The 26,517-nt window shown below is 29.3% G+C and overlaps 2 protein-coding genes across 2 annotated transcripts; both read right to left on the reverse strand.

The window, feature by feature from the left end:
* Nucleotides 1–1,472: 1,472 nt before the first annotated feature.
* LOC103307686 (zinc finger MYM-type protein 1-like) lies at nucleotides 1,473–2,561 on the reverse strand. Its single transcript, XM_008180514.1, has one exon. The coding sequence runs from the start codon at nucleotides 2,559–2,561 to the stop codon at nucleotides 1,473–1,475; it is 1,089 nt and encodes a 362-aa protein (XP_008178736.1).
* A 150-nt stretch (nucleotides 2,562–2,711) lies between these two features.
* On the reverse strand, nucleotides 2,712–4,139 carry LOC100569496 (zinc finger MYM-type protein 5-like). The gene is made up of 4 exons (XM_008180507.1): nucleotides 4,031–4,139; nucleotides 3,680–3,805; nucleotides 3,253–3,441; nucleotides 2,712–3,181 (listed from the first exon to the last, which is right to left on the reverse strand). Exons 1-4 carry the CDS (start codon nucleotides 4,137–4,139, stop codon nucleotides 2,712–2,714), a joined length of 894 nt encoding a protein of 297 aa, XP_008178729.1.
* Between the last annotated feature and the right edge of the window lie 22,378 nt (nucleotides 4,140–26,517).

The raw sequence follows: 26,517 nt of genomic DNA on the forward strand, positions 1-26,517 counted from the left end.
ATTGAGTAGTGAGTACTAATTACTTGATGAAAATAAACAAATAAACGTATCCCAATCCCAAATCATTGCATTAAAGATGATTGAAACAAATTCATCTGTTCATTACTAAACACATCCTTTAATTTATATTTATGAAATGTAGGTAAGTAAAAGAAACATAATTGTTCATTCACAAAGGTATGTAATATTAAAGTCATTTAAGTCATTTAAAGTCATTTAATTATGAATATAGTTGTTGAAAGTCTGTGATTAAACATTTTCTTACATATTACATAAGGTACAAAAAAAATATTTGACATTATTCTTAAAACATTTTTAACTATTCAAAAGTTTGTATATATTATCTGTTTAGACGTTTAAAGCATACAATATAAAACGTATGTACTAAATAGCTAATAGCTATATTATGTTACATGATAGGTACGAAAATATTTATATTTCATTTAAATAACCTCAGCATTTGTTGAAACAATTTTAGCCCATGTAAAAAAAATATTTGCCCCACTCTGCCCCCTCCCCCCTGGAAAAAAATTCTAGTGCCGTGCCTGGTAACTTTATTTAATGTATAGTACTATAAAAATATTTTTTATAATATTATTAAATAAATGTATAATATATATATAATTGCTTAGTAGATGGCATTAGTGTTGACAAGATCAAGTACCTATCCCCGTACACTGCCCACTCTTTATCATTTTATGGACATGATTAAATGTTTGTGTCCAGTCCTGTATATCTTAGTCCGTGATTATAAGGAAATGTTGCTGTTATGAGAATGAAACAATATTCACGTATATCCAACCAAAAGCAAGTAAAAAATCACGCAAAAAAACAAAGCTTTCTAAATTGGTAACAACGTTGTGACCCTATGTGCAAAATCTAGTTACATATTACATATCTATCACCAAGCCCGGATTAAGACATTGTGAGGCCCAGGGGCCAAAGTTTTAAATGCGGCCCCTGTACAAAAAAAAAACCGAATATATTATTTATATACGATATACCTACCTATTATAATAAATATAAATAAGTACATAGTAATAAATGATGAATAATTATTATTTTATTTATAATTTATAATTGCAAGTTTTTTTTCCTCGCTTTTGTTTGACAAAATTCTTTAATAACTGTTTCATTATCAATTGTTTGGAGAATGTCATTTTCTAATGCCAATATCATAAGCGCAGTCAAATTTTCTTGTTTTAATGTTGACCTGTATTTGTTCTTTACTCTATTTAGTTTTGAAAAAGCTTTTTCGGCTCAACAATTTGAACTTGGTATAGTTAAATAAATTTTAAGTGCAATATATAAATTGGGAAAGACATAAATTAATTCATTTTCATTAAACCATTTCCAAAGACCAATTATACTAAAATGTTCATGGTCTTCAATTGATGGTTTGCATAAGGAAAAATATTCTTGAAACTGTTTGATTTCATTTTTTATGTAACTATCTACATCTTCCTTGTAGGTCAGTATAAAGTTTTCAATACTTTGTTCAATATTATTGTCTTCATTAATTTGTCAACAATTGGAACACACAACATTGTAACAAATAAAAAATTGTCTGAAACAAACTTGTAGGCTTCAATTCGTCGGTCTAATTCTGAACAAAATTTATCAATGATTATGTTGTGGGTTTCAATTCTAAATTTAACACCACCTTGCAACACAGTATTATTTGAACCACTGACATTTTTTTTTGATGTTCTTCTTCTTTCATCATGGTAAAGACTATTGATTTCTGGACCAAGTTCAATAACTTTACTTTCATAAACTACACTACTGTTTAGTAATTTTAAAATGTAATTTTTCAACGATTTCAGTAAATTCAACGCTTTCAACGGGTCACAAGAACTGTCTTGCAGATGTATAGATGTCTTGTTAGACCTATTCAATATATCATTCCATAAAAAAGAAAGATATGCAGTTTCTTTTTTTTTAATTTGTTTTAAAAGCATTTTAGCATCCCTTTTTGAGTCTCCATTTTCACTATTATTTTCACTAATACATTTTAAAGCTTTTATTATTTTTATGTAATTATGAGTAAGTGCTTGACAAGAATCCGAGTGACAGGACCATCTAGTTTGACTAAGGGATTTCAGTACAAGTAATCGGCCTTTCACATTTTTATCTAAAGTATTGGTCAAAATGTCCCATCTATGAGTAGATCCACTAAAAATATTGAATATACATTGTAGAAATCCAAAAAAACTGACTGCTTCTATACAACAATCAACACTATGAACACCAACAAGATTCAGGGAGTGAGCCGTGCAGGGTATATAAACAGCCAAATCACATTTATTTTTTACATGAGCTTGTAATCCTTTATATTTCCCACTCATGTTGGAGGCATTATCGTACGACTGCCCGCGACAATTTACTATATTAAGTTCAGCTTTTTCAAGAAATTCTTCTAAAAGAACAAATATTGATTCACCTGTATGACTTTTGATAGGACTTAATTGAACTAATCTTTCATGAACACTTGACGATGTGCAGTACCGAATCACAAGTGCCATCTGATCTACTTTTGATTGGTCTGGAGTGGAATCCATGATAACAGAAAAATATTTTGCTTCTTTTATTTGGGCTAATATAAAATTAATAACATTATTTTGTAATAAAATTATTATTTCATTGCAAATGGTCTTAGAAAGATACGAAGGATGTCCTTTTCCTTTATTACCGTGCCTTTCTATGTGTGATTATAAAAATGGATCGAATTCAGAAATAAGTTCCAATATACCGAGAAAATTGCCATTGTTAGTAACACCAAATACTTCATTATCACCTCTTAATGATAAACCTCTAGATGTAAGAAATTTAATTACAGAAATCACACGAATCACAATATCATTCCAGTATTTTGTCTCAGTTGATATTATTTGTTCCATTACTTTATTTATTGAATGATTAGAATTCAAACGTAATAACCATTTTGTAAATGCATTTCTATGATCAATACTGTTTTCATGTTCTGATATTTTCTCAGGTTTCTTCCATTTATCAAATCCTTTGCTAACAAAAGGACTATTGAAATTACTTGAAAACAATTTACACACAAAACAATAAATGGATCCTTGTTTAATTGAGTACATTACCCACTTTCGATGACCAATTTCTCCATTGGGTAGAGTTCGTTTAAACATGGAAGCCGTAAAAAACCTTTTGTGATCTAAGTATACAAAAATAAAATAATTGTAATTATTATTTGATAAATAAAACTATATAATATAAATAAAATACCGTGTATACGAGCAGAGTGTTTGAAATCATCATTCTTATTTTGAAAACACTCAGGTCCTTTTTGAATACAAAGTTCTCTGAAACTGTCAGTAATTTTTTGAGGCCAGTAGTATGGATCACTAATTTTATACTTGTCAAATACCATGTCAGAATCCACATCAGAAATATTTGTCATCCTAAGTTCTATATCTACAGTAAAATAAATCAATATATTTTATTAAAGTATAACAACTTATTGCTAAGTAATATCACCATAGGCGCAAATAGACAAATTATTTTGGGGGGACTAAAGCCCCTCCTATAATATCTTCTAAAAATTGTATATGATCAGTACTAATTATTAGCTTTTGAACTGGGGGGACTTGGCAGAAATGTGGAGGGACTAAGTCCCCCCAAGCCCACACCTATTTGCACCAATGAATATCACCTTGAACATTTTCAATAAACGTTAAATTATATTGGTTTGGTTGACTAGTATTATTAGTAATTTTATCTTGTTCAGTTACAACTGTTTCACTGTGTACAGACACACCTTGAACTTGGTTGTCAATACCTAAAATAAATATAAAACAATATATCTAAGTTAATATAACATGTAAGACATCATCAATAATAAATAATAATTCTTTAAAAACCAATAAAACATTTAAAAATCTGTGCGTAAGCTAAACAGTATTTTTTCTTTTTTACATGAAACATGAAATTTATATTTTCGTAGTATTATTATTAAATTACATTATGACTTTTCACACCAATATACAAAAATAAAATTATTTACCTGAATTTAAAACATAATTGCTCATTAACCCTCTGTACTTATTTACTTCAAGTTGTTTTTTTTCTTTTCTTTTTCTTTTAGAGCAACCACTTTCAAAATGTCTTTTCATTTTTAAAATATGAAGAAAGAATGAAGGTCCAAAAATTAACACATTAAACAATATTATATTCAAACAAAAGACAAAACGAATAACGATAACAGAAGACAACAAATTTGTTGTTATCATAATAACGTGTTGTGTTGTTGTGTACTGGTGTATAAAAATAGATTTTTCCCGTTCGATTGATGTGTGATGGTCGACGGCAAACGATAACTGATAAAATGTGTAGCAATATGCGGGTAGGTAATATACACATTATACACTTTAGTGGTATATTTTGACATAGGTAGTTAAAAATAACGATGTCAGCACTCAGCAGATTTATCATTTTATCATCGATTTTTTTTTAGGTGATTTATGCTATGTATATCCTATAACGAAAAAAATAATAGACAAATCTGAGGCCCCTAAATAAATTCCAATTACCGAGGCCTGGGGGCCATGGCCCCCCCTTAATCCGGGCTTGTCTATCACATAACAGTCGCACTGTGAAATGAGAAGTTTATAATTTTTTCTCAGTGACCACTCTGAGACAACGCACAGACGCTTAACGCCCAGTTTTGTGAAGTTCATCTGTGTGATGTCTCAAAAAGTATATAGAAGTACCGTCACAATGTAACTACTACGTGATATCTATGTTAAGCGTTAGGGAATGCATTTCTATAATTTAAATGCTAATCGCAGATTTCACTACTTAATATTATAAATAATTCTGTGAAAAAATCCAAAAGATACGCGGGACTTTATACAAATTCTTGCACAAATTATCACAATTTTCAACCATCGATCCGGGATTCGATCTCGCTACCCCTACCTACCTATCAACAAGCCTAACCTACCGGGACACTATTGAGCTGGTGAAAGATGTCAAATCTCGAACATTTAAATTGTTTCAAATCTGCGACAATAATATTGTACACTTTATATTATACCAGGGGTATGAAACTCTGTGAATTGGCCGAATCGGGCGATTGTAGCCTTGAACACGGCCTCCAGGGGGGCGTGGCATACGAAATCTATGATAAAAGTAATCAGTGGAAACAACCTGACCCCGCGCAGAATACCCTACCAATTAAGCGGAAACGGTTTTTCAATACGGGTATAACATCATGTCAGTGTTACGGAAACAGTTTCATTGTTCGGACTTCAGATCATAGGTAAACACTTCACCCATCAGCTGATCGAGTTTCGCTTCTATATTGTTCTATGATTATACCTATTAGGTACCTATACCAAATCTAAAATCAGCAGTAGGTACACTACCTTACATTGGCGTACGCAGGACTCTTTTAATGGAAGTGGGAGATTGAAAATAAATTAGTACCACTCAGTAGAATATAGACATAAAATTAGGTTTGAAATAATTAAGTGAACGTAGGTACTAAGTAGCTACTATATATTATATATTATATATTATTTATATATTATATATGAAATATGAATACATAAGACCACTTCAATCAATAATCATAAATTATTGATAATTCATTGCATGAAACGACATAAAAAAATTAATATTATTGATGGTGGGAGAGGACTTATCAGTTCCTTGGCCTCTCACAATACTTACTTTGTAGTAAATACTAGGTAGGTACTCCTAAACCAATATAATATTATATTCATAAGTGTAGGTACCTAAAGCTATATACCTATAGGTATTTAACTACCCTAACTAAATAACTATAAAAGCCTCATACACTATAGATATCGTTCTGTGATATTATATTACATTCAATTTAAATAAACATTATTTAAAACAAATAATAACTGTATTATATTTTAAAAATAATACATCAATATAAATTATGTAAGTATAGAAATATATATGTTAAACAAAGAAAAGTACATAATACATTTAATATTAAATATCATATTTTACAATTTTTTTATTACAACAGTGGTATTAAAAAACTAAACAACAATAAACTAAACAATTTATTAAAATATAGGAAATAATATTATGTAGTATGCAACAATGCTATAGCTATGGACTTATTATTACTAATTGGAAAAGAAAAACACTTATATTTTATTGATTCTATATCAATTGATATTAAAGGAGGTTATGGGATTATATCATGTATATAATACATTTTAATTATATCTGATGAAATAGGATTTTAAACATAGGAGATATGTTGTATTTAATTACTTCAATTTTAATTGTGCAGTTTGAGAATTGAATTATGTTAATTACTTTTACTGAACCATGGTCTTTTATGTAAACAAAATTATCTTTTTCATTTTTTGAATTTATTACATAATTGTTTAAGATAATTTCTTTGTAATAAGTTTCATCTATTTCATTTATTAACTAGAGGGTCATAATTTATTTCATTTTTTAGAATTGGATAGTTAGGTGCAACAGTAGAAGTATCAATATTAATGTGTTCCATTATACGATTATAAGTGTCTTCAAGTGGATATCTAGCATTTTTACAACTCTTTTTCAAAAACTGTAAATAGTTTTCATATTTGAATGCAGAAAATGTATCTAAACTCCCATGCATCAAAACAAAATCAGCAACATGAATTAACCCATGTACGTTGTAGCCTACATATTCCTCTCCATAACGTGTAGAATATTCACTAACAAATCGTTTAATTAACGTTTTAGCAACATTATTATATGTATAGGATGTTTTAGGAGAAATTAATAATCTGATAGCACAACTTAAAATCATAAAATGTTTATACAGACTGTTTTTCAATCTTGCTTTTGAAACAATTGGCCCTGTGTAAATGAGAAAAGTTCTAAATTCAGTAGCTTTCAGTATTCACACTCTTCTAAAGACCTCGCCAAACGATTAAATTCAGTTGGTAAAAATGTCTTTATATTATTTAATTCTTCGGAAACAGTTTCAGAATTTTCAAAGCGAACTGGTTTTTTACCTTTTATCCAAAATATTAACAACCTTTTCATGAGACCTAAACAAATATTATGCATGTACTCTAAAACAACTGCAGATGAAATATCAATAGGCAATTCTTCTAGAGGACTTACATCTTTATGGTAAAATTCATCTTTTTTTCCACGGAATGAATCATTTGTTCTTAAAGGAGCATTTAAATCTAAATAAGCCATTCAATTATGTATGAAATCTCCTTCGACAGTGCAAGAGTTGCACCCATGATAAGCATTATGGCCTTTTACATTTAAAATGAATGACTTTGCTGGGGCATCACATACAATTTGCACAATCTTAAATCTCAAAACTTTGTTTTTAATTTGTATTCCATTAGATAAAATGTGTTTCATTTCGTTTATAAAAGGGTTTAAGTACTCATGACTTGAAGTTGGTTTTTTGTACTTACCATGGTATATTTTATATTTACAAAAGAAATGAGAATAGGCCAAAGACATGACTTAGAACTAGATGTAATGGGTAATCCACCCACATTCATTCCTAGTTCAATTATGGTTTCATTATCAAACAAATCTAGATGTACTGTTAAGAACTTAATAATCATATATTCTACACCAAGATGAATATAAGATCCGGGATGTATATTTATATATGATCCTTAGCTTTTGGTGTATTTAGTAAAGTCCTTGTAGTCCTGGGCAGATCATGTCCTTCTGATATTAATATTAATAACAGAGCATTCACACAACTGTGAGAAACATGGAATTGTAAAATCCATTTGCTAAGTTTTGTATCTAGCGAAGTTTTTTCAGTTTTATTAGAATGATTTATATTAAAATAATTAGGAATACCATCATCAATACTACATTCTGTAGTACCGCGATTAATGAATTGATCTGACGGTAGAGTAAAATCACTTATAATATTCAAAGAGTTTAGAGAACTATTTATTTGGTGTGGTTTATGGGCTTGTATTAACGGTTCCACTTCCACAATACTTTGAGTGCCTGTTTGTGATAGATCAGCTAATCCACTTTGAACATTCCGTAAGAAGTTCCTCCTTGACATCAAATGCAAGTCTTTTTTCTTTCTAATCTAGTTATAAAAATTAAAAAATATTTGTTTGATAACTAATAGAATTATATTTATTTTATTTTGTTTTAAATTAAATAAAGTAATAGTTATAACAAATTAATAATATTTAAAAAAAACATAATATAATAAACAATTAATATACTTTATACACTTTGGGCCTAATACTGTAAATAACTAAAAATGTAAACAAATAAAATTGTTATTGCTTTTGCCGTGATTGACGTTGGCTACCGTTTTTAAACCAATTTTTAACGTTTGCTTCAAATTCCACTTCAGTTCCTTTGAAGTTCTTCATACATACATCTGAAAAATAACATAATAACTGATACAAACAATATTTTACTTGATATTTACAAAACAAATTAGTGGTACATCATAGGCACAAATAGGGGGGTGCTTTAGGGACTAAGCCCCCCCCCCCCTCAAAAAAAAAATTCCCATAGCCTCCCAAACCTTTCCTACATTTTGTTTTATGATTTTTCAATATTATCAAATTAAGGTTTCAGCATCCGTTGAGGAATAATTTGCTGGTGTTGTATTTGTGGCATTACTGCAAACTGTGGTATTATCTCCAACTCTGACATTAGGCTTATATATTTTAATAGGAGTTATTTGAGTACTGCTGCTTGCTAAAAGAAAATAGTCAACATATCAATAATTATTATTAAATAATCAAAAAATAATTATAATTGATTATATCTATATATATAAAAATGAATGTATGTGTGCCAGTGTGTGTGTCCATGTTACCATGGCAACCATTTATATATTATTTAGAGATTTCCGTCCGTGTGTGTCTCCATATTACCATGGCAACTAATTATATATTATTTTGAGATTTTCGTCGGTGTGTATTTCCGTATTACCATGGCAACCAATTATATATTATTTTGAAATTTCCGATAAAATGTTTTGTATATAAATGGTTGCCATGGTGATATGTAGAATTATTATTCATATAGAGTTGGCAATTTTAATGGGCGACGAAGTGAACGGGATCAGATATTTATATATATATAGATACCTCTGATTATACCTCTGAGCAGAAGATAGGCTAATTTAAAAAGGGAGAGAACCATCCCCGGGAGGTGCTCAAACAGGAATTTTGAGATTTCCGATGGAAATTTTTTTTTTTAATGGTTGCCATGGGTTTTGATGCTATTATAATAATAATTATTGGTTGCCGGGAAACGAAGTGCATGGATCAGCTAGTCATCTATAAAGGCATAAAGCTATTTAAGTAGGTAATTAAAATAATAATTTATAGAACTCTTACTGCTAGCATTGCTTTCGTTTAAATTAATATAAGTTCTTTTTCTCAATGTTTTTGATGTCTCAGGAAGATTGTTTGCAATACAGTCTAGCTCAGACGCTGAAGCAGAAATGAATAATTATCTTTCTTAGTTTGCTGGTCAAGTTGAGAGGATAAACAGCGTTATATTGGCCATGTTGATTTCAAAAGCAGGAGAGGAAGACCAGTGGGACACGTTGTCAGAGGTGCAACGTCAGATCAACAACAGCGAATCCAAAGTGACAAGACATACTCCATTTGAATTACTACATGGATACCGACCACGATTCGAGTTGGGTAGGTTGCGTGACCTATCGACTACCGCTGAAGAATGGCTATGTCCCTCTGAACTGTGGGAAGATGCGTAGGTAGATCAACTGAGATCTCTGTAGATCCCTGGTAGATCAACTATTACTTGTAACCTTAGTCTTCATTCATATATATATGATTCTTTTCGCGATAACTGCCAAGTAAATGTAATCTACACGGATTTCTCCAAGGCTTTCGATCGTGTTGATTATAATCATCTTATGGCAGCTCTAGACTCTATAGGAATTGGCGAACCACTACTCTCCTGGTTTCGCTCTTACATTACAAATAGGATCCAATGGGTAACTGTTGATTCCACCTCTTCGGACCACTTTACCCCCTACCCAGGTGTACCACAAGGTGCTGTTCTTTCTCCACTTCTTTTTGCCCCATTCGTAAACTCAGCGGACACCGTCCTCCAGCATGCCAAACTTCTTATCTTTGCTGATGATATAAAAATCTATTTTCGTATAAAATCCATCTCTGACTGTCACCTTCTTCAAAACGACCTTCAGCGATTAGTTGCGTGGGGTGAATCTTTGGGTCTAGCTCTTAATATAACTAAATGCTCAGTAATGACTTTTTGTCGTATTAATGCTGTAATCGAGCATATTTACTCCGTAAACAATACCCCCTTAACTACCTGTAATAATTATGTAAAGGATTTAGGATTTACTCTCACACGGAACCTGTGCCCTAATATGCACATTCAGATAATATGTTGTAAAGCTCTTAAACTACTAGGTTTCATAAACCGTGTCTCTTCAGACTTCCACTTGCTCTCCCCTCTAAAAACTCTTTTCTGCTCCCTAGTCCGCCCCATCCTTGTGTATGGTTCCGTCCTCTGGGACCCGTCCACTGCTTCCGCACATAGTATGATAGAAAGGATTCAAAGAAAATTCCTCCGTCAAGCTGCTTACAAATTAAATGTAGTCTGTCCACCGCACGATTACACGCCAATCCAACGCCTCTTTTCCTTGGAAAGCCTCACCGATCGTCGTCATGCAGCTAACTTGACATTTCTATTTAATCTTCTTCATCTAAAATTGACAGTCCTGAATCACTATCATATCACATATACTATCGCATATATTAATTGCGAGTTATAAGTATTTTAAAATTGTAAATTTTGTATACATCTTAAAATACTTATAACTCGCGTTAAAATCAAAATATAATAAAAAGCATATGAGGTTGCCTAGATAATAATCTTAACTTTCGATTTTATAAGAGGTGAATTCACTCTAATTTTTAAACTAACGGAGCTACACGTGTTCTGCTGAACGTAAAATTTGTTATGTTACGCACTTGTAAGACGGAGACAACACATGCGGGTATCACATCCTCTTAATTACTTCTACTTAAATGCCAGAATAATACTCGACAAACAAACACTACGAATAGTTTACTTCGTTACTACAAATGGCATAACAGCTTGGGATGGTTTAGGGATATTAGCAAGTAATAAACTTATAACAGCTCTGAAAAGCATAATAATCCTTAACAAACCAAAAACCCAACCTTCTGAAAACCTATTCAAAGATTTCAGTCTTCAATGTTCAGCAACTATTTAAACGATAATTAATCAAGTTTTAAATCGTCTTCAAATTAAACATTTTCAACATTTAACCAAAAACTCACAATACACGTCGAAATAAATATAGTAATACAGTAGTACATGGGGCACTTGAACACACTTTTTATATTAGAAAAAAAACCTTAAAAAATCTTTACAAAAAGCATAAAAAACATAAAAAAAAGCATAAAAACCACAAAAAAAACATCTAAAATTACATTGAAAAAACATTACAAAAAAAACCGACCTTATATTTTCCTGTTAAAAATTACAAAAAATCTAAACAAAACTGTTAAAAATACAAAAAATTTAAATTATTTTTATTTAGACAAATAAAATTATTATAATTTATAATATTTAATATTTAAACAGTTAAAAACTGCCTTAATTTTTATGGCCAATTTAGAGCACTTTTTGCAAGCAAGCAAATGAAATAATTAAACTTGAAGATGACCTTAAGAAGCGGTATAAAAATGCAGCTTTAAGGAACATATATATTGAAGAAGAAAAAGAGAAATCATTTGGACCAATAACAAATGAATTAAAAAATGTTATAAATGCAGTTAATGAAGTTAAAGAAATAAATAATGTAATAAAAGAAATAAATATTAAAACTTATGAAAATATTTAAAAAGTATTAGTACCTTTAAGACGGCCTGATATATTAAGGTTGACAGATGGTGCAAATACTCCAATTAAGCCAACTTTAGGCACTAAATCACCTCTAGAAATAAGATCACCAATTAAGAAAAATATGTTCCCAAAAATAACAACAACCCCCAAAAAAAATATAATAACTTTAGGCCGAAATACAACCAAATTTCTACCTCGTATTAAAGATAGTTCTATAATGATTATATAATGTTCTATAATGTAATATATTGATTAATATTGATTCATTATTTCATGGCAATGATAGAAACACGAGATCCGTTAAATCAAATAGAGGGGAAAAATATAATAAAATGATTGCTGATATTTGGTGGAATGATATAAAACCTTATCTACTACCAAAGGAAGGTGAAGATCAGATAGAGACTGCTTCACAGGAAGAAGAAAAAGAAGGAAGTGCTTTAAAAAAATATACAGAAGATCATATTCAGTATAAATATATACATAATTTAAGTGAATTATTAAAGAGATTATATTTTATTGCTAGTGAAGAAAACGCAGGCCATAGTAATTTTCTTAATGAAAAAATTGATATTATACATTTTTTTACTTCCGAGTTGGAAAAAATAGCAGATACTCCTCAAGGGATTGAAAAATTAATACCTTATGTAACAAGTTTGCCTGAAAAAATTGTTAAACGATCAGGTGTTATGAATAATCTTTTAAACAGTAAATGTATGCCAGAAATACACTAGCCTGGTTATAATTATCTTGGTCCTTTTACTGATTTAGAAAAAAATAAAAAACCAGTAAATAAACTAGATATGGCAGCAATGGAACATGATTATTTTTATAAAAAACATAAAGATATTGAAACAAGACATATTGGAGATAAAATTTTGGAAAATAAAGCATGGGATAGGTTTTTAAGTCCAAATGCGTCCAAATTCATAGGTGAAAAAAACAGCTGCTTATGTCACCACAAATGCAATGAAAGCAAAAAGGTATTTTGGTATGAATTTAATTTGATTTAATAACTTTTTTAATTAATTTTATTTCTATTAAATTAATTTAGATTTGAGTGATTCACAAATAAATAAGCTTGTAAAAGCTTATGAAAAAAAAATTGATGTAGTTATTCAATTAAAGCATACACAGATTGGTAATGGAAAAAAGAAATTTAATTTAACTGATAGACAAAATAATAAGTTAACTAAAGCTAAGAATGATAAAATAGGGGTGAGATTAAAAATTACAAAATCTCAATTTAGAAATAAAGATAAAGTAGGTGGTTTTTTACCTCTTATCATAGCAGGTATATGTGCTCTTAGTGCATTAGCTGGAGGTGCTAGTGCTATTGATACAAAAAGGCTTAAAAAATACTGTCTTGCAAAAACAATCATTCCTTGCATTATTAAAGCAGTTATTGAATGTTTTACAGCCTACAATGACAATAACATTAGAAAATGGTTTTAGAAAATGTTGAATATTATATCCCTGTAATGTAAATGAATTATTAGGAAGACTTCCAAACTCTGACGATAATAATTCCTCAATTGAAGAAACCTTTATTCAGCATTTGACTGCCAAAAGATGAGATACTGTACAACCTCTGAGAAATAAAAGAAAAAAACTAAATGTAGCACCGGGCAAAAGTTATGCTCATGATGATAGTGAAAATTCATGTACAGAACAATCACATGAGTCCGAAGATGTTTGCTCGTTTACAAATGAAAGAGATGACTGTCCAGTTAGTAAGAATGGAAAATACTTAAAAAATGGTTTTGGTATATTCAAGCATATGGAAACATTGTATCCTGGTCGTGTATCAAGTATTGAACCTGATGGGGCTAATATACAATCTATGGAAAAAACATTTTATAGATGGCCAGATAAAGTAGATGAAATGTTTTACCTATGGAAAGATATTATGATGAAGATAAAACCCCCAAAGATAGAAGCTGTTTCTTTAGAGTTGAAAAATTAGATATTTATACAGAATAAGAGGCATACGACTGTTAGGTATAAGTAGATTTAGTTTTTATTGATTTTTTTATTGGTAATATTGTTTTTTATATAAAACTACTTAGGAATATTGATATGTTTATTCAGAAGTCATAAGCAATAAGTACAGAATAGTTACCTACAAGTACAAGATGTTATGTTCCTTTTTGTATACAATGATTGTAATTCATACAATCAGTTTGTTTACAATTTAATATTTTATTTTTATATTATGATATTGCAAAAGACTGCATTTAATACATTAAGTTTTTTTTTATTTTTATATTATGATATTGCAAAAGACCGCATTTAATACATTAAGTTTTTTTTTATTTTTATATTATGATATTGCAAAAGACTGCATTTAATACATTAAGTTTTTTTTTATTTTTATATTATAATTTTGCATAAGACTGCAATTAATGCATTAAGTTTATTTTTATTTTTATATTATAACTAGCTGATCCCGTGCACTTCGTTGCCCGTTAAATGTACCAACTCTTTATGACTCAAACTTTGTACAATTCGTTATTTAATATTCGGTGTATGGTGTTCAAAATGTATCTTAACTTTTCCGTTTCCCGGAATAAAAATTATGATTCGCAGCAGTATATTATCAGGTAGGCAATCTACCTACGGTAGATCGCGGACCCCATGCTGCTTGTACGTAGGTGTATAATTTAACTCCAAAGTAACAAAGTTATACCAAGTTGGTCGTATTCCACCTATGGTGGATTAATATAATCAATTAATACAAAATCCTAACCTAACATAACTAATATCAGATAAATAAAAAAAAAACAAATTTAACCATTCCTAAATTAGTCTGTCTTCTTCCCAGATGTTTAATCTACACACAAACATTCATACCAAGCTGAACCCGTGCATTCCGTTGTCCGTAAAAAATTGCAACTTAAAAAAATTATGATTGTTCAACTGTTTTTGGGTGTAACTTGCTGCAATGTTCAATAACTTGATTTGGTGATAGCTTGTACCTGATCTGCCCAATTAACCAATAATAAATAAATACTAATTTCTACTGTAGACTGTAACCAATGGCAACAAACATGCCCAATTAACCAATAGCAACTAATTTATTAATATCTATATATATATAAAACTGAAAACAAGCAAAATAGGAAATCTTTGTTACGGTTTGGCTTCGAAACTTCTTATCCAATTGTCATGCAGTTTTTTTTAAATGAAAGAGGACATCACAGAGAAGGTTTACAATAAAGAATATTTTAAAATAATCCACCGGAAAGTAGGAAATCTGGATTTTAAGAATACAGCAGTTGCGCCATCTGTCCAAAAAAAAAAATAAACTAAATAGTTGATAGTTTGATAGTTATTATTAAAATAATAATAAATTGGTTGCTATTGGTTAATCGGGCATGTTTGTTGATTTGTATTATTATTTTTTATTAGCTGTACACTTAGAAAATGGTAATATTGTAATAGGTACTGTAATAAATAATAATGCATTAACTATAAGTAATAACTAATAGTAACTGGAAACCTTATTTATATGTAGGTATAATAAAGGATAATGACTCTTTTTTGAGAACAGCAAGTATGAATTAACAATATTAAGATTTAACTATACAATTTAACCTACAATTTACAGTAATTTATGACAAATAGATAATGAAAATAACATAGGTATACAAAATATTAATAACGACTACATTTGAATAATAATAAATAATACTTAATTCACAATAATTGAGTTTAATGCTAAATATACATTTCGATTAAAAACAATACATTATATATAGAAAAAATCTACATAATCCATAATATGATTTAATATTATTAATGATCTTATAAAGAAAAAAGAGGAACTAGAATTATTTTTTATAAAATTGAACATGAAACAAGTTTGAATTTCTGAAACAGTTATTAGTTGTACTAAACTCGAACATAGAAAACAAAGTCATAAATAAACATATCTACAACCTTTCTTCTTACCTCAGAAGTACATACCTACTTACTTTGGTAATAGAATTAATTATATTGGATAATTATTTTTATTTGGTAACCTGGCAACCACCCACCCACCCACCCACCAATTAGAAATGTGTGGTTCAAATGCACCACCTCGGGAGCATACACAATGGTCACTGACGTCGCATGTATTACTATTTATCACGGGAGTCAACATATCGATACCCATACAATCGCTCTTCATTCAGGGTTTTTAGGAAAATGTTACAATAAAAGCCCATATTCGTTACTATTACTGCAGTTCTCCACACGACAACCTGAAATTGTATTTATTATTTTAAAATACTATAAATTTTAAAACCGTATGCACCGTTGAACATTTAATATTTTAATAATAATGATGAGCGATGATCAATTTTTATGATTTAGGTGTGATAATAAAATGTGAAAACAATTTATCACACAAATATTATTACTAACAATTCAAAATTAAATTAGATACCATTAATAACTGTACAGTTACCACTTTTTGTTTGTTTTTATTGTATAAGACCATCTTCCAGATTTTTTTCCCATTCATCTAACCATAGAAGATTTCGTTTTAAAACCTTCAAAAATAAATAAGAGTATATTTTTCAATATTAGCTATGTTCGATTGAATGTAAATAATACCTACCTAACACAATTTGTATTTAACCCTTAGAGTATTTAACCACACAAATTTGAAACAGAATTTTATAAGTAGAAATTAAGAAATTGACACAAACATATCATCAATTAGATGATCATAAAGTGTCTAACTAACACAAATGCCACAAGCATGCAACAATGCAACATGAAAAAACATCTAAATGATTGCTGTTTTTCTTAATTCCTTCTGCTGGAAAATTTCTATTCAACACATCAAACATATTATTCATCCTAAGTGTAAAATCCTGTGTTCCCGATGAATCCTTAAGATCATTAATATTTTGTTCTGTGTGAAATGGAGGCCTACTGCCATGGAATTACTAAATACCTATATTTATAACATATATATTTATAACACCTACATTTATAGCATAACATAAAAAATATAGGTACATATCAAAATATTTATTTATAATATAGATTAAGAAGTTATAGATGCAAGTTTATACAAAACAAATTAATAATAAACCTGTGTAGCAAATTTTACTTTCATTTTTATCATATTGTTTAATTCAGTGGAATGCATAAGCGGCAAAATGAGATGAGAAAAAAAAATTCGTATCGTACATAAGCGCCAAAATCCAACGGTTAAAATTCTTCCGTGCGCGGTCAATACACATTTTGAATACGGTTATCAAAAGATTTGAAAATTCGTTGTTAATAGAGATTTTAACATAATTAAGATTTTTATTGATTTATGGTTTTAGAGTAAATTGGAATATACAATTTTAATTATATAAACCGTCAAAAATATTTTTTTATTTGATTTTAGTGACTTAACCCCGCAGTTATAGTTCTACAAATGACTTAATACATTTTGATCAAGACTTAATTCCTTCTTACCTAAATTATTGTAACTATTATTGACTTAAATACATAAAATTATAATAATAGCTATATTTAATTTTTTTTTAACTAATCCAACTAGTTTTTTAACCCTACTATTTATTTTTTTTGACATTTTAAGAAATTAAATTAAAAAATATGTAGCATTAAAAAATTATATAATAAACATTGTAATTAATAAATAGAACTGATAAAAAATAATTAATAATATCACGTTTTACAATAAAATTAAGCGCCAAATTGGATATGATAAATGATAACGCTGTTAAGTATTAACAAAAAAAATTGACTTAATTCTTATTGACCATAATAGTATATCAGTTATATCTAGATTAACAAAATTATTTAAGTCAACTTAACCCTTTATGATCATAAATAGTATTGGAATTGTATTGATCAAATTGATATAAGTCGACTTAAATCAAATATACCATATAAATTGTATTAAATTAAGATAACTCTTAAATACCAAATGTTATAACTTAAAGAGGAAAAAAGATTGACTTAATCCGATTTTACCAAAAAATAATTCATATTTATTAGAAATAAAAATGTTTATAGTACGGTACTGCTCTCTGCTATCCCGTCCGAATAAAATTATTCGGTTATCGTCACCATAATAAAAAAAATTCCGCTATATACGTGCGCCCAACAAAATCGCAACAAACGATAACAACAATGCGTAACATCGGACATCCGAATGGCGAATATTCAAATTAAAAATATGTGAAAATTTACTATTTAGTTTATTGTTAACCCTATATCGCTAACCATACGTCGATGTGACGAACACTGATAATTTTATTGCTGCTATTTTTAGGCATTTTATCCAATGTCATTAAACCCCCCCTTATATCTCTCATATATTATTTAATATTTTACTCATCTGATATTTTGAACAAAATAATTAATCATACAAATGAAGAAATTTTTCGTCTGCAAAAACAAAACTATGCACTGAGTATTAAAAAAAAAAAATACATTACAAAATATTAATTTAAATGAATTAAAAGGCTTATTGGGTATTTTAATCTCATCTGCTGCAATGGAAAATAACCATTTGTTGGCAAATAATTTGTTCGACACTTCACTTTGTGGCTCTAGATATCATTCTACAATGTCACTTCCCACTTTTAATTTTTTAGCAAGTTGTTTAAGATTTGATTCAAAAGATACTCGAGAAAATAAAAGACCACTAACTAAATTTGCTCCAATTTCTGAAGTTTGGGATATTCTTATTAAAAATTGTGAAACATTATATAATGTTTCACAATTTTTTATAACCCAAGTTCATACCTCACTACAGATGGACATTTGGTAGCTTTTAGAGGCCATCGGCCATTTAAAATGTACATTCCGTCCAAACCAAACAAGTATGGTGTAAAAATAATAATGATGTGTGATAATGAGACCAAATATATGGAAAGCGCAATTCCATATTGCGGTAAGGGAATTGTTCCTGCTGCTAATTACTTTTTTGAATGTTTAATTTCATCGTCCAAATGGGAGTATCCAGAGAACACATCAAGGCGTAAACAAATAATTATAAACAGATCCAGAATAGGCCATTCCCATATCACTCACTCATACTTGATAACCAAGGAATCCCCCCCCCACGCCTCGTGTGACACATGTAAAACTACCATCACAATGGCACACATAATTATGGACTGCCCCAAATTCTCAACCGCACGCTTTTTTCTCAATAATCCAAGGTCACTTGAAGAAGCCCTCAGTCAACATAACTCTGGCAAAATTTTTAAATTTTTCAAAAAAATAGATGTAGATAAAAAAAAACTAAATATTATAATGTATAATAATGAGATAATGTCAACTTTTATATTGTAAAACCTTAACTTTTTGTAATTATAGGCTATTAATCTCTGTAATTGAAGGTTTTATGTTAATAATAAAAAAAAAAAAAGGATCGAATCGAAACATTACCATGGATAAGTGTTCCATTGCCACAAAAATTACTTACTGATTACAAACTTACCGTAGTTGGTACAATTTAATGAAATAAACGAGAATTTCCAAATTAATTCACCGATCTTAAATATATCAATCGAAAAGCATATACATCGTTATTTTTATTTGCCAATAATTTGGTAGCTGTGTCATACGAAGCAAAACTAAACAAACTTGTTACTTTAATTTCTTCACTTCATGATGATAACTCAATAGATGAATAAAATAAAAAACCAATGATATTTATGAACTATAATTAAACAAAAGGTGGTGTCGACAGCTTTGGCCAAATGTACAAAATATGAACGTTGGCAGAAAAACCACAACATTGGCCATTATGTATTTTCTATAACATGATCAGTGCATCAATTAATGCATATGTTATTTATTTACATAATTTTTGCAAAAATAATACCGTAGTTTCAAAACCATTGTCTCGGTTTCAACTCATGATACGTTTCCAAGAACAATTAACAGAAGATTGGATGAGATCAAAACTTTCTATTTCTACATTGCCGACAAATTTGAGAAAAACTATTAAAGATGGTAGTTTAGGAATCAAAGACACAGTTCAACTACAACCTCAAGAAATAGAATAGGGAACATCAACTAACAAAAGAAAAATTTGCAACTTTTGTAACTATAAGAAAAGGCGAATGACAAAAACTCAATGTGCAACACATAAAAAACATATTTGTGGATAAATAGTAACTTGTCCAATGTTCAATGCAAAATAACCTGTGTATACCTATAACTATACCTATATCTATACCTATTCCTATACTTGTATAATTATTTTGTACTTTTATGAAGTTATAATTTATGTTGAAATTTAACGAATTTATATTTTAAAATTAGTAAAATGTTTTTTTTACTTATATTATTTAGTATAAAGTTATCCAAAAGTTTAATTATTGTGTTTTTATTAATTATATTTATGATTTATTAAATTTAACCTATTAAAAACCGTTAACTGTTCATAATATTTATAGTATTCGTCATATTGTCGAATGGTTAGGAATAAAGACGGATAAAATATAAGGTTAGTAATCTAGGGTTAAATTTAAGATTCTGAGTTGAACGATGTAGGTATGTATTGATTTTAAAATGATGTATTTTATTAATTTTGTATTTGTTTTGGGTCTGTCATCAACAGCTTCGATTTTCTTCAACAGTATCTTGTTCGATAGGAAAGTAATTCTAGTTGAATGAACCAAATTTTAAAATTCCCATTAGTTTTCAAAAGCGCCAGGAAAAACAACATAAAAATTCAGGAAAAACGGGAATTTTTACGCAAAATCGGTCTTCCACAAAATCGATTTTGGTTTCTGGTGTAACTTAAAAACAAATGAACGTATATACATGCAATGTTCATTGGTTGTTTATAATCACATTTTCTATACACGATAAATTTTGATTTGTTTTGAACTGTTTACGTACATTTTCAGTTTCCAATTTTATTAGTCTTCTTTTTTTATGAATGTCAATAAAACTTTATTTGTTGGGTAAAAAAGCTTGAAAATTTAATTCAACGCTCCTACTGTTATAATGACAAATATACTGAGTATTATCATAGGCTGACTGACTGAGTCTTAGGTCAGAATCGTTTCTCTTATACAATGAAATAATATATCATTGAATTAAAATTTAACACCAACCAGCAACCCACTTGTAACCTACTGTACAGCAGAGCGACATACACTTGTCCACCTTTTTTATATTAATTTAAAATTTATTATGACGGGACACAGATGCATCGTACCATTTTTCTACATGGTTGTCATCTCTTTCAATACAGGTTGTGAGACGGCATATTCATTTTTGACGCCAGCCTCGTAGAACTCTGCCGTCACATACTTTGTCCACATGTCGACCTCACCATTCTCATCCTCGTCGGTTGAACATTTTTTCCACCCACGTGCTTCTTCAAGGAAATTATCTGAACGTTGGAGGGAATACGGGGAGTGGTTCAAAACATCCTATCCAAATGAGTCCAACAATTGCTTCGTGACATTGGTCGTGTGAGGTCCATTTATTTTGAATAGCTCTCCTCAATTTTTTCGAGCCTAACAATACCTTGCTATTCAATCAATATGATTCCTTTGTGGTCCCAAAACACTGATGCCACGATTTTTTTTTTCTAAAATGGTGGTTTTGATCTTTCTGGTTGAAGCCACAATTGTTGTCAGATTCAAATTTTAATTTTAATTCAGCAAATTTTGTTTTTAAAAAACTAAATGTTAATTCTTACATATTTGTCTTTTGTTAGGTAATAAAAAAAATGAATAGAACATAATGTCAATTTATATTTATATGGATTGTAAAATGTTGATATAAAAACATAGGACAAGAAAAAAATGTACCATCAACAAAACTACAGAGAAAAACATCATATTGTTCACCCAATCTGTATAAATAAAAAAAATGACTCAACTTCAACCGTTCTTATTTCACGATTATTCATAGCTTCAGTCCCTTAAAACAAGATTTTTTGGAAATGAAGGTAGGTATCTTCGTTCTCGACGTATACACGGTTTAATATTGTCAACACAATATTTTCAATTTGAGGATTTTTTAATATTATAAATTTTGAAGGACTTTCTGTGAAACCAGTAAGTTTTCTTTTGAGTTGGTTTGAAAATAATTGTTATTGGCTGTTTTACATGGTCTTGATGGTCAATATCATATTTTAAAATGTCCGTTAAAGATTCGTTTGTGTATTTTTTTGCATTACACTTTTTACTAACACATTTCCACTTGTACGCACAAAAATACCTCACAATGTTTGTTTTAAAAAAATTTTCATTTTGATAAATAACTAAATTATTTTCTCGCTCACCAGCTACGATTTCGAAATTCATTATTGCAAGTATAATGATGTGAGGATAATAAAGACCGTATCCAGAAATTATTTTCGGAGAGGGTTGGGAATCCAAAACATTGTAATTTTACTGAATTTAGGTTTTGAAATTGTGTTAAAAATAAGACCAAAAAAGTTTTAATCTTCTTTTAATAAAATATATAATTAAATAAACAACATTACTTTGACATCTTGTCATCTTACGCTATACAAAACATAAAAATAAAATGAAGTGATAATATACACAAACACAATATATTTAAAACTAATAAAATGCTCCTTTCTTTTTGAAGAGCAAACTGGTTTAACACTTCTTCGGGATTAACCATACCATCTATGTGGGCAATTAATAGAGCTAGGCCAGTTAGTCTTTCTTGTCTAGTAGAGTTTCGTAAAAATGCCTTGACGCGTTTGATTGTCAAAAAAGTTTGCTCGGGAGTTGCTGTAGAAACCGGCAGTGTGGCTGGTAGGTACTTATAATAAAAAAAAAGAATATTTGGAAAAAGTTCAGGGTTACAATAATTTAATGATTCAACATCTAAATTTGTAGGATCTATATCTTTAAATGCAATCCATTTTCTTTTCAACTATTTTATTTCTGAAGGTAATGAAACAACATTTATAAAATTTGAATATAAACTAAAATCTGGTATTACTATTATAATAGTAAATTCATAAAAAAAAAATGGTTTTATTAATTCATGACTTTTTTATTATATGTTACCATTTGAAAATTAACAGTTTCACCAATAAATATAATGGTGAAAAGAATTAAAATATTAGTTTTAGCAAAAAAAAAAAAAAAAAATGAGTGAAAAATAGGTATAATTAATATTGGTTATGAAATGTCTTTGTAGTTTTTAGTATTTTAAAACAGGTATAATTAAAAACGGTTATTTAATAATGTCCTCGCTAATACACGTCCAACAAACATTCTGCCGGACAATGGCACCAGCGGCATATACACACGGATGTCTATAACAAGGTATCGAATTGTTTTCCGCTTGATATCAGGACCAAGATTACCAGAAAAAATAAATTATATTTTTATTATTTGGAATAATACTGTACTATATTTACAATTTTTTTTGTTCAAAACTTAGATAAATCTGTTTTAAAAATAATATAGCCCAAAAAAATAAGGGAATCCTGAAATTTTTATTGTGGCTTGAAAATGTGTAGATAACTGGGTAACTGGTGGTATTTATCTGAAGAGGCGCATCACTTATTTAACATTTATTGCAGAACTCGTTCTATCGGAAAATTAAATATTTAAATATTTAAAATATCCTGTACACACACATCACACTACACTAGTAACTTTGTTTGTACTATCCTAGACCTTCTCATTCCTGAGGCATCCAATAGGATTCATACCCACCTCAACATGCTATCGGCCCGATATAAAGTGTGGGGTATTCAAAGTCAACGAATCCAAATCCATCAACTGCACATTCAGACATATAAACTGGTTCACCATCACACTCATCAACCAATTTCTCCCAACTGTCCAAAATTGCCTAGGTCTATACTTAAATCGCTGTATTAATAAAATCTCTATATTACTCTATGGCGTAACCCAGCGACGACCATGACTAAATAAACAGGCATGTCATAAATATTTTCGGAACTAGGGGTTCTCAGATTTGTAGTATTTTTTGTTCATGCTGCTTGCTCTGAAGGTTAGGTTACAATTTTAAAAATCGCGCTCATGTATTTGATAATCACTTATTAAAAATGGCCACGTGGATCACTGAAGTCATGGTGACGATTAAAAAAAAAAATTAAAAAAATTAAACCAAATCTCATCTATTGCTGCTCATTCCCATCATTTCTCACCAGAGAGAGCGCCGTCTATCGAAAGCTTCTACCACCGCTAGAATGCGCTTCTTCACCGTTGTACCCCTCGGTTGGAAAATGTAGACCTCGAGACGGCGGAGCGCGTTCATTTGGATGACCCATAGAAAAGAGATAAGATAGAACGGACACTCGTTGGTAATAGCAGGGGTACGACACTCCGTGAATTAGTCGGATTGGGCGATTGTGGCCTTGAAAATGGGCGTGGCATACGTTATCAATTAAATATATCATATCATATAGTGAACGGTAACCGACCCAACCCCGCGCAGAATACCCCGCCATAGTCTTGGAACCGTTTTCATAATATTGGTAACCATGGGTCTAACATCATGTTGGTGCGTGGAACCAATTCCATGTTTTTCGTAGGTTCAGACTTCAGATCATAGGTAACCAATACCCCAATCAGCTGATCGAGTGTCGCTTCTATATTGTTCTATGGTAATAGTTGTTACTGGAGCACTAGTTCTCGCGGTGTTTGTCGTCGATACTACCGCTTTAAATGGAACGTGTAAAAAATCAAAAAACGTATTGCACCGCCACAAGATCGAACCCAATGCATGCCTTAAGCGTGATTATCTTACACTTTCGATATTCGTCGCTATCCCATCAGGCCACGGTTTGATACGAAATTATAGGTGAAATTAACTATTTAAATGAATAATGCCATTATTCTTCAATACATACATTCATATTGGCGGTATTAGCCATGCCCATACTATAATGTTTATAAATTATAATCAATAATACTGCGAACTTCTATATTACTACTTTTTAAATACCTATCCACTAACATTCATATAGGTAGTTTTAATAAGCATTTAAGTTATTATATGTTAAGAGAATGCAACAGTGCTGCTTTTGACTTTAATTTTGATAATAAATTTAATCTTTGCCTAGGGTTTGGATAAATAACTGTCATGTACAATTGAATTTTAATACTTTATAAATACCCACTGTACTTAATAGTCTATACTTATTGTTTTTTTTATTTATTGTTATACTTGTATATACTATTTGCCCGATTGGACGTTAATAAATTAATATAAATGTATGTAAAAAAATACACGTTTTATAATACAAAACATATTTGGTAAAGAATAAAACAAGTTTTACTATTAAAAATTATGAATAATATAATATAAAAAGCAATGTATAATATCCAATATCCGCATATAATATAAATATTAATAAATATTAAGTAAATAATATAAACAACAGTAAAATAATTATATAAGACGTAATATATATAGTATACATAAAGTATTTTACAAATATGAATGCATCAAATTTTATAATACAAATTAAAAAAATATATACAATCAATAATTTATTTGTGAATAATATATAACAACTTTTACTATAAAAACTATGTATAAAAAAATGTATGAATAATATAATAGAAATATCAATGTAGGTATAATGATATTAATATATTATCCACATAATATTACTTTTTATTTTTATTGCCCTAATGTTTTAAGTAATAATTAAAAGCTAAAAAGTTCGTGGAAACACTTTTATCACAATTTTTATCTACACCTCTCAGTATTTTATTAGTATTTTTACAAAAATTGAATAACACAAATTGTATAAATTTAGATTTCATTATTTCTTTTAAATTGTGGGTGGGACATTCAAAGTGACTAAAGTTAGTATTCATCTCAATTAAAAAATTTAATTTTTGTCCTATTAGTATGTGGTCACATAATTTGGCATAATATTAGAATAAATACAGAGCATATCCTTCATTACATTTATAAATTCTAAAGATGGATCTGTCAAGTTTTTTATTGTATATGCTCTACAGTTAATTAATGGGTTAGTCCTCTTATCACAAATCAATATTTCTTTACAAATCCTACACTGTTTTACAATTTTAATAATGGAAAGAGCTAAGTATCCCGTTACATACCCTATTGTCATATCGCCGATATAGGTAGTCGAATTAGAAATATTATGTTGAAATATTGGTAATTTGAATTCACTTTCATTTTTATAATAATTATTGATAGGTTTAACGTTATCATCAATCATTAGAAATTGTTTTAAATTATCTAACACATCCCCTGTATCATTAACTTCACAATTTCCAATTGACTTAATTGTTGAAAAACTATTTATCAATAAAGTTTTAAAGGAACCAACAAATTGAATTGTTGTTGGATTGGTATTTCTAACTCCGTGACTTCTTATTGCTCCAAAATGAGCTTCAAGGTAATCTTGATTGATATTTCTTAGTGAAAAAAATTTAAATGTTGTGTTTACTTTACCCCAAATGTATTTTAATTTTTAAAGATTGTAAAGTAATGACCCAGTTTTTAACACATGGGGGAGTACTTATTTTGCCATCTTTTGTCACAAACTTCATAGAATTTAAAACATTTATAGCTTCGTTCCAAAATGTAATATGGTTAGAGGAATTGGTTATTGCACATCGTAGAAGTTTTCCCTTTTCTGGTTTT

The sequence above is a fragment of the Acyrthosiphon pisum genome, chromosome X (genome assembly GCF_005508785.2).
Source record: "Acyrthosiphon pisum isolate AL4f chromosome X, pea_aphid_22Mar2018_4r6ur, whole genome shotgun sequence".
Lineage (NCBI taxonomy): Eukaryota > Metazoa > Arthropoda > Insecta > Hemiptera > Aphididae > Acyrthosiphon > Acyrthosiphon pisum.